This window comes from Emys orbicularis, chromosome 4 (genome assembly GCF_028017835.1).
Source record: "Emys orbicularis isolate rEmyOrb1 chromosome 4, rEmyOrb1.hap1, whole genome shotgun sequence".
Lineage (NCBI taxonomy): Eukaryota > Metazoa > Chordata > Testudines > Emydidae > Emys > Emys orbicularis.
The window spans coordinates 7,462,882-7,477,765 of record NC_088686.1 but is presented as its reverse complement, the minus strand read 5'-3'; the positions used below and the strand labels follow the sequence as shown (position 1 = coordinate 7,477,765).

The 14,884-nt window shown below is 41.7% G+C and overlaps 1 protein-coding gene across 1 annotated transcript in view; it reads left to right on the top strand.

Moving 5' to 3' along the window:
- Nucleotides 1-14,884, top strand: part of MAP4K5 (mitogen-activated protein kinase kinase kinase kinase 5) — an 84,246-nt gene that overhangs the window by 34,910 nt on the left and 34,452 nt on the right. Inside the window, exons 3-7 of the mRNA XM_065404299.1 lie at nucleotides 9,145-9,235; nucleotides 10,411-10,475; nucleotides 12,768-12,823; nucleotides 14,575-14,622; nucleotides 14,726-14,768. Of these exons, the coding sequence (XP_065260371.1) occupies nucleotides 9,145-9,235; nucleotides 10,411-10,475; nucleotides 12,768-12,823; nucleotides 14,575-14,622; nucleotides 14,726-14,768 (303 nt within the window). The remainder of the gene's footprint in view (nucleotides 1-9,144; nucleotides 9,236-10,410; nucleotides 10,476-12,767; nucleotides 12,824-14,574; nucleotides 14,623-14,725; nucleotides 14,769-14,884) is intronic.

Genomic DNA, 14,884 nt, shown 5'->3' with positions numbered 1-14,884 from the left:
GGCGCAGCTTACTGACTCGCTCAGACCTTAGCGAAAAGAATATCCCCATTGTTATTGCTGCTTGCTGTGCGCTCCACAATATCTGTGAGAGTAAGGGGGAGACATTTATGGCGGGGTGGGAGGTTGAGGCAAATCGCCTGGCCGCTGATTACACGCAGCCAGACACAAGGGCGGTTAGAGGAGCACAGCAGGGCGCGGTGCGCATCAGAGAAGCTTTGAAAACGAGTTTTGTGACTGGCCAGGCTACGGTGTGAAACTTCTGTTTGTTTCTCCTTGATGAACCCTCCGCCCTCCCCCCCCCCCACCCGGTTCACTCTACTTCCCTGTAAGCCAACCACCCCACCCTCTCCTCCCCCCTTCGAGCACCGCTTGCAGAGGCAATAAAGTCATTGTTACTTCACATTCATGCATTCTTTATTAATTCATCACACAACTAGGGGGATAATTGCAAAGGTAGCCCGGGATGGCTGGGGGAGGAGGGAAGGAAAAGGACACACTGCAGTTTAAAACTTTAACTCTTATTGAAGGCCAGCCTTCTGATGCTAGGGCAATCATCTGGGGTGGAGTGACTGGGTGGCCGAAGGCCCCCCCACCGTGTTCTTGGGCGTCTGGGTGAGGAGGCTATGGAACTTGGGGAGGAGGGCTGTTGGTTACACAGGGGCTGTAGCGGCGGTCTCTGCTCCTGCTGCCTTTCCTGCAGCTCAACCATACGCTGGAGCATATCAGTTTGATGCTCCAGCAGCCGGAGCATCGACTCTTGCCTTCTGTCTGCAAGCTGACGCCACCTATCATCTTCAGCCCGCAACTTCCTCTGTTCATCCTGCGATTCAGCATGCCACCTCTCCTCTCGTTCATATTGTGCTTTTCTGTAATCAGTCATTGACTGCCTCCACGCATTCTGCTGTGCTCTGTCAGCGTGGGAGGACATCTGTAGCTCTGTGAACATGTCATCACGCGTCCTACGTTTTCTCTTTCTAATCTTCACTAGCCTCTGTGAAGGAGAAACATTTGCAGCTGGTGGAGGAGAAGGGAGAGGTGGTTAAAAAAGACACATTTTAGAGAACAATGGGTACACTCTTTCACGTTAAATTTTGCTGTTCACATTACACAGCACATGTGCTTTCGTTACAAGGTCGCATTTTTCCTCTTATATTGAGGGCCTGCCTGTTTGGTGTGAGAGATCACTCACGCAGTGCCAGGCCACAGATTTCAGCTTGCAGGCAGCCATGGTAAGCCACAGTCTTTTGGCTTTTTTAACCTTCTTAACATGTGGGAATGGTTTCAAACAGTAGTGCTCTCATTTCCCATACCAAGCACCCGTTGGGTTGGCCATTTAAAATGGGTTTGCAATGTAAAAGGAGGGGCTGCGGTTTCAGGGTTAACATGCAGCACAAACCCAACTAACTCCCCTCCCCCACACACCCAATTCTCTGGGATGATCGCTTCACCCCTCCCCCCCCACCGCGTGGCTAACAGCGGGGAATATTTCTGTTCAGCAGAGCAGGAACGGGCACCTCTGAATGTCCCCTTAATAAAATTGCCCCATTTCAACCAGGTGACCGTGAATGATATCACTCTCCTGAGGATAAGAGAGAGCGATAAGGAATGGATGTTGTCTGCATGCCAGCAAACACCGGGACCATACGCTGCCATGCTTTGTTATGCAATGATTCCAGACTACGTGCTACTGGCCTGGCGTGGTAAAGTGTCCTACCATGGCGGACGGGATAAGGCAGCCCTCCCCAGAAACCTTTTGCAAAGGCTTTGGGAGTACATCCAGGAGAGTTTTCTGGAGATGTCCCTGGAGGATTTCCGCTCCATCCCCATACACGTTAACAGACTTTTCCAGTAGCTGTACTGGCCGCGATTGCCAGGGCAAATTAATCATTAATCATTAAACACTCTTGCTTTTAAACCATGTGTAATATTTACCAAGGTACACTCACCAGAGGTCCCCTGTGTGCCCTCAGGGTCTGGGAGCACGCCTTGGGTGAGTTCGGGGGTTACTGGTTCCAGGTCCAGGGTGATAAACATATCCTGGCTGTTGGGGAAACCGGTTTCTCCGCTTCCTTGCGGCTGTGAGCTATTTACATTTTCTCCATCCTCATCTTCCTCGTACCCCGAACCCGCTTCCCTGTGTGATTCTCCAGTGAGGGAGTCATAGCACACGGTTGGGGGTAGTGGTGGCTGCACCGCCTAGAATGGCATGCAGCTCCGCGTAGAAGCGGCATGTTTGCGGCTCTGCCCCGGACCTTCCGTTTGTTTCTCTGGCTTTGTGGTAGGCTTGCCTTAGCTCCTTAATTTTCACGCGGCACTGCTGTGCGTCCCTGTTATGGCCTCTGTCCTTCATGGCCTTGGAGACCTTTTCTAATATTTTGCCATTTCGTTTACTGCTTCGGAGTTCAGCCAGCAGTGATTCGTCTCCCCATATGGCTAGCAGATCCCGTACCTCCCGTTCTGTCCATGCTGGAGGTCTTTTGCGATCCTGTGACTCCATCATGGTTACCTGTGCTGATGAGCTCTGCGTGGTCACCTGTGCTCTCCACGCTGAGCAAACAGGAAATGAAATTCAAACGTTCGCGGGGCTTTTCCTGGCCAGTGCATCTGAGTTGAGAGTGCTGTCCAGAGCGGTCACAATGAAGCACTGTGGGATAGCTCCCGGAGGCCAATAACGTCGAATTCCGTCCACACTACCCCAATTCCGACCCCCTAAGGCCGATTTTATCGCTAATCCCCTCGTCGGAGGTGGAGTAAAGAAACCAGTTTAAAGGGCCCTTTAAGTCGAAAGAAAGGGCTTCGTCGTGTGAACGTGTCCAGGCTTAATTCGATTTAACGCGGCTAAAGTCGACCTAAACTCGTAGTGTAGACCAGGGTTGGGCAGCTTTGCTGTGGAGTTTGCACACTGAGAGGAATTGTTATAACAACTTATCCCAAGACACTTTTCTTGCTTTTTCTGGGAGCTCTAATTGTTCAAATACAAACACTTGAAAAAATGGCACAGTTCAAGTCGTTAGTCGTTTCCTGAGCTGGAATTTAGCCAGGGGACCCCATCGCTGATAAAACACAAGAGAGATCTTTAATGGCTGCAAATGGTGCAAACTGCTCACTTGCATTTCACTGCCTTGAGTTTGATGCTGGCACAATGGTTCTGCAAATGCCACTTCTTCCAGCACCTTTGGAGCCCCGTCTACAATGACGTCCTGTGGCAAAATAGATAACGTTATTTGCCTCATGGGTGTTATGCAGCAAGTTTGTGTGTTGCTGCTTCTGATCTGAAGGCATGCTTTGTAGCATTCGTTACTCCTCTGCCAGCAAGTCTAATATGGCTTCCTAACTCGCGTAGCTTGCAGTGCTAGCAGAGATCAGGAGTGCTAGCAGACTAGCTGGCAGGGTGCATTTTGGTCTCCCAGTGTTCCTGCCCAACTCTGGAGTGATGCCTTTGGCAACCCAGGCAAACCCCTTTCCTCTCAATTACATGCAGGCCCAAGAGCCGCTGTGGCTCTTCTCAGCTCTGTCCATGCCACACTCTCTCTCTCTCCCCACACACTGAGATCGTGCAGATCCCATTTTATTAAAACAATAACTATCTATTTGTCCCGGGGGAATCTCTGAAAAATAAACAAAGTGACCCAGAGTCAGTCCAGGAGGGGCTGCAAGGGTGCGGGTGTATCCCTGGCTTCCCGGGGTGCATGTGTGGCTCCTTACACAGGATGGTGCCCTTCATAGCAGGGCAGTGGAACAAATGAAAATGTGATCAAGAGCGAATATACCCTGTCAACCATAGACATTATGCCCCTACTCCAAAGAGGTGTGTGCTCTGTGTATGTGGATCCAGGATGGACCAACACCAGATCTAGGATGGCTGGTGAGAACTAATACTGGCTAGTTAAGCTAATTCTAAAACTTTAATTGCGACTGGAACCGTTCTCTAGTGCAGATGGGCCTTAGTGATTCTTGTTCTTTTTGCGGATACAGACTAACACGGCTGCTACTCTGAAACCATCCAAACACTGTGTGACTTAAATTACCAGGCCCTAACTTGCCTAGCTTGTGAGTTTTGGATGGGATCGCAGCACAAGGTGGTATGGCCACAGATTTAAATAGTCTATTCTGTAGCACAGTTGGCAAGGAGAAGAGCAGATTGTTGAGCCAAATGGAGCAGGTTCAACCACCAATTTTGATCTGTGGAAAGTACTTTATATTGTGACTGCTCTTCTGTATGCTGTATGTTTAACTGTACAGATACAATTACATAATGTTAGCAAGCTGCAGTGAGTCACCATGCTGCTTGCATGATTTACAACAACTCCCCAAACCGGCTTTTTGCTCCGCATGCTGCATAACCTATAATTGCAAACATACGAGTAGACGAAAGTACATTTTTCCGATAACATGTTGTTTAGCACGAAGTGGTCTCTGATGACTAAACCAGAAGTAAATTGTTTTGCAAGGATATATTGTCATCAGCTACTTTGCTTAAAATTAAGTTCTTATTTTCACTTGCTGTCTTCCTCCAAATGAAATGTTGAGAGCAAGTATTATTGTCACGCCGTATTGTTAATTTCCTTCACTTCATTCCAGTACGAGCTTAAGGAATAGTTCATCTTGGCCTCCCCATCTTTTCCTCTTCATAGTCTGTCCAAGATACTGCCACCTAGAGCCTCTTGCTTTTCCGCTTTCCTCCCTTATGCACTAATTCCCTTTATTCTTTTGAAATTCCACCTCCTCCTCCCTTTAAAGTTCTACATAACTCCTCGCCTGTCTACATATCTGACCTCTCTTTAGCCTCCATGTACTCCATCAGGTTTCTTTCCCGACTGCTCTATTCTTCACACTTCCTTTCTCATTGTCCACTACACTCAGGACAATCTCTCTCAACATCCAGCAAGCACCTCCTACCTCTGCCTTTGGATCCCTTCTAAAACCCTCTTTGCTAGGCAAGGTCTCTGTAAGGGCAACTCAGGCTGCTACCTATGATTGTGAGGTGTTTAGGGTTGGGACCTTGTTTGATCATCTCTTTGAAATAAAAGTGCCATGTATATTCAAGTCTCTGTTCATGAATAGACCCTACTTAGTGATGACCTCTGATGTGAAGACATTTCTGTTAACAAGGGATTTGGCATCATTTGATGTGATGCAAACAGCTGGAGAACTGATATTGTTATCTATAGAGACACTGTGGGTGAGGTAATGTCTTTTATTGGACCAACTTCTGTCGGTGACAGAGAAACTTTCGAGCTCCACAATCTGAGGAAAAGTTCTGTGGATGTGAAAGCTTGTCTCTTTCACCAACAGAAGTTGGCCCAGTAAAAGATATTATCTCAGCACTTTGTCTCTCATATATCCTGGAACCAACAGGGCTACAACAACACTGCAAACATTGTTATCTAGCGAAAGATAATGCCTTCCTGGTGCTGATTTCTTCCTTCAAACTTACTCTTTTGGATTTGATGTTGACCTTCTTTTAAAATGACATTAATTTTGAAATGCTCCAGTCTGTTATACATAAGTGTTTTAACAGTTTCTTGTAGGAAATTTGTCAGAGACACTGGAGTGAATTAATCCACCTGACTCAAACCCAAAATTCCTCTGTTCACAGTAATAGTTTTAGGCAGGTGCATGAATTCATGCCAAAATTCAGTATGATCATAGGGGAACGCCCCTGTACAGTACAAAAAGTGTGCAGAACCTGATCATCTGGTTTATAGAAACTGCTTTATTATATTTATTTAGCTTGCAATGTATAAACAAAAAAGAATGGCTATCTCAGGTGCTCTGCTTCAGGCACCTCGAAGAGTCTCCTCTAAGGTGATGTTTTGAGCTCCACCTTTCTAGGAGCCCATTGTGCTGCTAATGTTTTTTCCATGCCTGCTTGTCCACCCCAGCGAGGCCCTTCTCCGTATACTCAACATTCAGAAGTTCTTGTGGTTTTACTTGAAGCACACTAAGGCTCTTAGACAGCCTTCTCCGCCTCTTGTTTCACCTCACACCTCTTCCTTGGGGGAGGGATAGCTCAGTGGTTTGAGCATTGGCCTGCTAAACCCAGGGTTGTGACTTGAGGGGGGCCACTTAGGGATCTGGGGCAAAATCAGTACTTGGTCCTGCTAGTGAAGGTAGGGGGCTGGACTCGATGACCTTTCAGGGTCCCTTCCAGTTCTATGAGATGGGTATATCTCCATATATTATTTATTATTTTATTTTTAATGCTGTTAACAGTAGGACTATGTCTAAATAGCTGTCTGGCTACATTTCGGATTACTATGACCTGACTGGCCATATCAATGTTCATTTGATCAATAGCCATGTGGGCCTCACTCAATACGTTTGCTAAGTATTCTTGCTTAGGTTCAGCATATAGGATAGGTGAGAGGGGAGTCCAAACACTCTGGTCTCAGAGAGCTCTTCTTTTGGGATAGCTCTTATTTGAACTGGCCAGTTGTATTTGAAGGTTTCTCATTTGTTTGCATTCTTCAGAGGATACCTGTCTCTTGTCTCAGTCATTAGGAAATACCCCTGGTGGTGTCTTAAAACCCCCTCAAAGAACCTTCCTCTTCAGGGTTGGTATTTTTGCTGTTGCTCTTGGCTGTAGCCTTAACTCTGCATGTAGTGGCACCATGGAAGAGCAAAGAAAAAAATACCCTGATGTCTTTTTTTTTTTTTTAAATTGGCTTTATCTAAACTCTGGGTACAGATACCTTCATCATCATCATTGTTGTTACATGATGTCGCTACAGGGCAGAGTTAAGGTTGTTTGGGTACCTTAACTATGCAGTTCTTGTTTTTCCACTCCATGCATCTGATGAAGTGAGTTTTAGCCCACGAAAGCTTATGCCCAAATAAATTTGTTAGTCTCTAAGGTGCCACAAGGACTCCTCGTAGTTCTTGTAAGTGTAACTCTTCATTTTCTGGGTTTGTACTGCAAGGCTATGGGATAACTGCAACATACCTGTAATGCTTTTTACCCTTGTTATGGATATGTGCTCTCAACCCTGACTCCATCTTAATGGAGTTTTGTCTTGGAATTTAAATTCCATCTGTTGCCAAAGAAGCATCTGGCTGCAGAACATGCATTTAAAATGTACATTCCAAAATTAGGCCCCCAGTCACACTCTTCCTTAAGCACCATCACCAGCCCCCTTTGTGCCCTCTTTTCCTGGTTTCCATTGCAAGAAAGTGACCATAGTAATGTTGGTGCCCCATCATTTAGGGTCTGATCCAACCTCTATTGAAGTAAATGGAAAGATTCTCATTGACTTAATTGGAGCTGGACCAGGTCCTTCCTGCAGATATCGTGATATGCTATTGTTGAACAAAATCTGTGAGCAGAGCAACCTAGAGATGGACTATAGGGCTTGTTTTGTTTGGGAGAGGGGAGGGGAGAGGAGACAAATTGATATTATTAATTTCTAGTGTCAACATTGCAGTAAGGCACAAAAAGTTTACATAATATACCCAGGGAACACTATTAATACTCATTTAGAAACAATATTTTCTTAAATGTAATTACGTGCCTGTAATCTGTCTACTGTTTCACTCGGCTTTTCCATTTTGAACCTGTTTGCAGAGGGTTATAATTTCTTTGGAGTGAAAGTTAGCATAAATGATCTAAACCTGTGAAGATTTATTACTGTAAATTCTCACGTAGGGAAGAATTGACGTTTTGAATGTCTCGTCTTCATGCCTCTTATCTAAAAAGAACATCTTAAGTGAATTCATGACGTAGATCAGTATTTCTGGCTTATTTTAAAGGGGTGTTGTGAAATCATATGCTATAAATTAGCTGCTTCTTCACCCCCTCCCCCCCAGCTTGCTAATAACACCTTGGATTTTTGAGATTCTCGCTTCTAATTTAGTTTTTAAGTTTCTGAGCTTGGACGCTGAAAATCAAACCAACCTGTCTAACGTTTGTTTACACTCAGTTTCAGGTTCTTGGGCCCAGACCTTCAAAGAGATTTAAGTGTTTAACTCCCATTGATTGAGGATCTGAGCCTTAGCGCTGTAATGTTTGGGTTCTAAATTCTACAGGGGAATGTTTGTTTTAAAATTATTGTTCATCGGAATGACCTAGTATTAAGCAAACAGTTCTATTGTTTCCTAGTTGTTTGTTTTTTAAAAAAAAAAACTTTTTATAAAATTAAAATTATGGGACAAATTTCTTTTAGCATCCCTTTATATTTAAATGGTGGAAATATCAAGGGCAGCGAACAGTCTCAATAAGTGTTTTTTAATTACAATGCGTTCAAGACAGACATTGCTTAGGATGCTTAATTTTACTTGCATAACCACTATGATCCATCATTTTAAAATGCATCTGTAGCAAGGAGATCAGAGTTTGGGACTCTGACTCTGGCCTCCTCTCTTGGTCATCAGTGACGGAGAGTGCTGTGCTGGCGAAATGCTGTCCCGCAGAATTAATTGGAAATGGAATATTTTTAAAAATAGTTTTTGTGGTGTCTGCTCTCAGGGGGGGACCATTTCCTTCTGCCTTCAGGGCTCTTGAATCACTGGTACTATAGACCCACCCTCCCCCATCCCTGCAAATGAAGAGTTAGAACAACCCCCTACAGAACCAGTTAGTTCCCTTCTGAAAGTAGCCAAAGGAGCTGCTGAAAAGCATTGTATGATGTTCCCATCCCTCTGAGTACTGTCTTGCCAGCAAGCACTGGGAGTACTCTGGCTAGTGAGTGAACTGATCGTATTGCAGGCTACCTCTAGACTGCCAGGACAGCTCTTCTCCACTAGGGTGACCAGATGTCCCGATTTTATAGGGACAGTCCCGATTTTTGGGTCTTTTTCTTATATAGGCTCCTATTACCCCCTATCCCCTGTCCCGATTTTTCACATTTGCTGTCTGGTCACTGGTCTTCAAGAAACCTTTTGGTGTCATGCAAACCATGTAAAAAAGATTGGAAAGTGAAAAGAAGGACATATATGGATCACTGATATTGAATATGATGCTGTGTTGGAAACTCTCAAAAAGGGTCAGCAGCTGTCAAAATACAGTGGCTTGGGGTTTCATAATTATGTGCGTGTTTTCAGAGCTTTTCAAGCTCTTGGTCACTATGTGCTCACTTTCCTGATTTATATATAGGTCTGTGTTTTATGTATGTTGTTGGCGTGACCGTGCCATCTCTTGTTTTTCAGGAGATGATTTTTCATTGATACAGCAAGAAATCTATATGGTTAAAGAATGTAAACACTGCAACATTGTAGCCTACTTTGGAAGCTATCTCAAGTAAGTCCTGTTTAACTGTGTGCATTTCTACAACTCTTCCTTTCCAGGGAGTACCACCTTTATCCTCACGCCCCAGTCCCCCTCTCATTTGGTCCCTTGATTCCTAGTTGCCTTTTAAAATAATGACTAGTATTGCACCATCTCTGCTAGCCAGAAGCCTTCTCCCTGGAGACTGTTGCAATGCAACCAGCCTCAGAGCCTGATGTTTTGGGAGTTTTGGTTTCCTACCAAGTTGGTGGGGAGATTTGAAATTCTAGTAACTTTTAAAATAAAAAAGGCTAGTTACTTACCCAAAGAATTATGCTTCTTGGTATTTTATTTAAAGGTACTGCTGTTACAAAAGTATAGTTGGGTAGCTGTGATTTGTAAATATTCTAAATCTGAATTGTTGGTAACAATCAGATTTCATGGCTGTGGTGTGACAGCTGTGAAATATTGAAGAGAGAGAAAAGGTGAGGCCAGCTGGCTGTGTTTTCAGGTATACACATTAAATACTGTACAAAAAGTTGGAGAATATTTTCCATTTCTCTGCAGTTTATCAGTGGGCTCTGTGGGAATATATATCATCACTTTCCACATTTGGGCTCTTATCCTAGCTACACAGTTCTAGGAGATCTTGTCTCCAAATTGCTTGGGGAGTTACATTTTCAAAGTGAAAGGTGCCACTCAGATTGACTTTAACTGGACTTATGGCTAAATCCTTAAGCCAATATTTCTTTGAAAAACTGAGGTGTGGAATCTACGAGGAACACACTTTTGAGCATTGAAACTAGCATAGAATAGCATATCCAGATAATTTTATCTCGGTTAATAGGATGTATGCCTCAGTTGTATTTTTACATGAACTTTATTTTGGAGAAAAGGTCATGGTTATGGCAGTTATATTACAGTTCTGATCAACAGAGTAATTTGTCAGTGAATCTGACACGTAAGGAGTTTCACACTAAATGAGAATTGATATTTACTTGACTGCTCTGTATGTATTAAAACACATGCAAAATGTATATCTGGGTTTTGTGATACATCAGCACTTTAGAATTCCTCAGGGTATAAGAAAATGGAAAACATAACAAATAACTAGCAGTTAAATAATAAAATCATGATAATTATTGACTGCATCTACTGTACATAGATCAGTCAACTGCTAACAGTTATGTTTAACTTTTTAAAAATAGCCGTGAAAAGCTGTGGATCTGCATGGAATACTGTGGAGGTGGATCACTTCAAGACATTTACCATGGTATTTTGAAACTTACTTTGGTATTTATTTGCATCTTTTCAAAGTTAAAAGCAAAGAAAATATGACAGAACAATAGAGAGTCATTTTAATGGCAATCCATTGGCATTTTACTTTTCATTTGCTACGAATGAACAATTATTTCATTTTGGCTAAGGTCTCTACATAACTGGTCAAGAACTTTTCATAAACATGGTGACTATTATATTGTGTTCATAACCTGTTGTTTTATACTGAACATTACAAAATAAATAAGTACCTCTACTGTAGATAGATCCTAAATAGGAATAAATGGAGCCCTTTTTGGCAACTAGGTATTTGGAGGAATATTTCCAGTGTGATGAATAGGAGATGAGTACATATTCCTATTAAAAATAATGGAAATAGGTACCTAAATCTCTCCATATTGTATTGAACAAACAACCCTTAAACTGCTAGTTAATGTAAAGCCTATTTTCCCATCTTCACATGATCACAGCTTTCTGAGAAATTCTTCTTTAGGGGACTCAAATTTTTCGTGCATGGTTTGAACGTAGAGATGAGGAGCTTGTGGGTTTATTTGTTTTCTAATTTAAAATATATTTTAGCTATTTTTAGTTATTGGAGAAGTGAACAAAATACACTTTTTCAGCACTAAGGCTTTGAGATATTTTTGCTCTTTAACTCTAAAAAAAACAATGAAGAAAATCCTTCGATCTTGCATGTAAACAGTGCTTATTGAGAAGTCAGTCCTGGGAGAGAGAAGTTAGTTACAGGTGACTGGAAAATGATCATGTTTAGTTGGTATTTGCTGAGAAATTAACATTTCCTAATGAAATCGCGCCCTTTTTGTGACCTCACAATGCCTATTTCTGAGTCACATTTTGCAGAAGTTCATCTCACTTAAATGTGACTTTCAAAGCCCTCTTTAAATGTTAACATGGATTGGTAGTTTATTCCCTTTCCTTGAAAAAATGAACAAAATAACCCCCCCAAAAGTTATGTTAATAACTCCAGGGGGGGAGGGATAGCTCAGTGGTTTGAGCATTGGCCTGCTAAACCCAGGGTTGTGAGTTCAATCCTTGAGGGGGCCACTTGGGGATCTGGGGCAAAATCAGTACTTGGTCCTGCTAGTGAAGGCAGGGGGCTGGACTTGATGACCTTTCAAGGTCCCTTCCAGTTCTAGGAGATGGGATATCTCCATTAATTATAATTATTATAATTAACTGAAGTAATTAAGTAACAAATACTGCATTTATCGAAACATTCAAGTCATGGAATGTAAAAATCAAAGTTCTTAAAGTAACACTGTCCTCATATTGCAGATACACTATTTGGTTATAAGTTAGGCCTGTAAAAGTAGGCTAAACATATAGTGAACAATCTGGGCAAGCTAATTTTGCTAGGAAAACCCTGAATGTGATCTTAAAAGGACAAAAAGGGGTGTCATTTTGTTCTCCTTTATGATGAATAAAGACTAAAAAGGTATTTTCTAAACAATTCTGCTTGCTTTTTACTTCATATGTGTTAGCTTTGGTCTTCACTGGTTTTGCTGGAAGACTTGTTGGAGGTCTTGGAAAGCAGATTGTGGGCTTTCTCAGACCTTTAACTAAAGGGATGGAATTCTGAATTTTAAGCAAAGATATCCTTTCATCTATGTATGTCTCAGTCATTTAGTGTAATATAAATAGCTGTTGATGAAAGCAAGTTTTTAAACAATCTTCAGATGCCACAGTCATCCAGGGTAAAAAGATCTAAATTTCTAATTTTAAAAGGCAAACAGAAATTATCTCTGCTGCTTTTTACCTCCATGAAGAGTGCAAACAATATTATTACCCTGTTGTCATCAACTTAAAAATCACATTTGTCTGAAAAATGTTTTAATTCTCTGTTCTCTGGCAAATGTTTACCTTTTTGCAAATATTACACAGGACTACTATACCTGAGAGATATGGGAGATGTTCCTTCTCTTTTTCAGCTTCTTTACTTTGTGCATTTGATGATGGTTTGGGTACACCCAGTTTCACTGTTTCCCAGTATTATCAGTTTCCCTCCATTGTTCTTATTGGAGAAGTTTGGTAGTAGCCCTCTTTTGTTTTAATAGCGAAAAACGTGGCTGGAAAACTACAGAAAGACACTGTCAGAGTAGCACCTAAAATGGCTTTCAACTTGGGTTTTTTTTTTTAAATAAACTATATTTTAAGTTGAAAGTGTCCCTTGAGCTTTTGCAGGTTGGATACTGCCCTATTCTGTTGACTGTTTTACAATGGTGTATGTATAGTGTGCATAGACTTTTTTCTATCTTTCTGTTTTCAGTAACAGGACCACTGTCAGAGCTACAAATTGCATATGTATGCAGAGAAACTTTACAGGTACTGTACGTCTGTAGATACAGAACAAAGCCTCTTTTTGATACACACGAGGAAGATGTGGAAGATAAACTATTTCAGAAGGAGGTGCTGTGCTGTCACTTAAATTTGTAAACCTGGGAATATAGCGTCAATGAGACCAGTTTGCTAGGGTTAACAAATTCGTTTTTCATATTTCCAGTATTACTATAAATTAGTAGGATATTACAATAATGTGGTGCAACAAATACTTTATTAAATAATTTTAATGCAGCATTTCATATAAGTTCCCTGATCCTACAAAGGGATTTATACAGCTATAAGAATCTGCCTGTATAGCAGGATCAGAATTTTAAGCCTCAGTCCTGGTCATGTTTAACTTTAACCCCAGGAGTAGTCCCATTGATTTCAATGCAATTATTTTCATCATGTGTAAGTCTTTGGAGATTTGAGGCTTTAGATTGACCTGGCTATTCTCATACACTGTCCAACTGACGTGGTGGTTCAATGCAGCCATTGTTTAGGATAAATTTCTGAATCTCATTGCAGAAGACAGCTAATTCCTAGTAAGAGAGGGTGAGTAGTTGAGCAATAAAAGGAAATATTTTACGATGTATTATCAATCTATGGCAGTGAATTCAAATGTTTTTTAGAGGGAAAAATTCTATGGCTGGACTGCTAAAATTCTGGTTCATTTTATTATAATTATAGAAATGTCAGCCAACACAACATAGATTGGCTGGTGAGTCTTGCCCACATGCTCAAGGTTTAGCTGATCGCCATATTTGGGGTCGGGAAGGAATTTTCCTCCAGGGCAGATTGGCAGAGACCTTGGGGGGTTTTCGCCTTCCTCTGTAGCGTGGGGCATGGGTCACTTGCTGGAGGGTTCGCTGCACCTTGAAGTCTTTAAACCACAAGTTGAGGACTTCAGTGGCTCAGACATAGGTCAGGGGTTTGTTACAGGAGTGGGTGGGTGAGAATCTGTGGCCTGCGTTGTGCAGGAGGTCAGACTAGAAGATCATAATGGTCCCTTCTGACCTTAAAGTCTATGAGTCTATAGATAGTGAAACGTCGTGCTTCATTGCGTAAGCTGATCATGACATTTTTGTGTCAGGAAGGAACTCTACCATTTATGCTCTATACATCCATATATAATTGTGTAAGGGAACCATAGAAGACACTTTCACCTTCCTATGAAACATTGGTGAACTGGTCACTGCCAGAGGCAGATTGTAGACTAAATGGGCCAACGAACTGATCTGATATGGCAATTCTGTTCCTAACCTCTTAGCTAATATTTTGCTAGCAGTAAGAATTGGTGTTGCAGAACGTGTTTTGACTTTCAGTGATAGATTCCAGCATTAAGCACCTCTGAAAACAAGTCCACTTTTATTTATGAGCTAAATGTGGATTTAGGCACCCAGGCTTGCAAACTTTGGCTGAAAGCTTTCTAGGCTTGAGAAGTAAATAAACTTTATTGGCTTCAGTCATAAATCTTATGCCTCTTGAGGTGCATTTTGAAGCTAAAAATATAACAAAAATGCTACATATATAACTTGTTGAAAAAAGTCTGCACATGTGTTGGTGTTGGAATCAGGAGTGGTGAGGAGCAGAAGTCATGGACGCATTTTCTCAAAATCTCAATGTTCATTTTTTCAGTTTTTAATTAAAACTACAAATTGAGTTTGAACTGTTAAAAATCCAGTTTGAAATGTTATGTTTTGTAGTATGTTAACATGGCAAACTTGAGTTATAGATTTATTTTTGACTTGTAGGGTCTTGCTTATTTGCACATGAAGGGCAAAATGCACAGAGATATTAAGGTAAGATCACTTAAAACTTCAGGGACTAATTTAATACTTTGGAACATTTTTCTGCATTACAAATATTATTTTATCATATTAATTTTTGCATGTTTTGTTTTAGGGTGCAAATATTCTGCTAACAGACCATGGAGACATAAAATTAGGTAAGTTCAGTTGAATTTACTAGTAAATAGAAACTGAATGAGGGTTTTTTAATTGAACCAATCAAAAGGTGGCAAGTTAAGGTACCAATTCAGATGCTTTGTTTCAGTGAGGCACC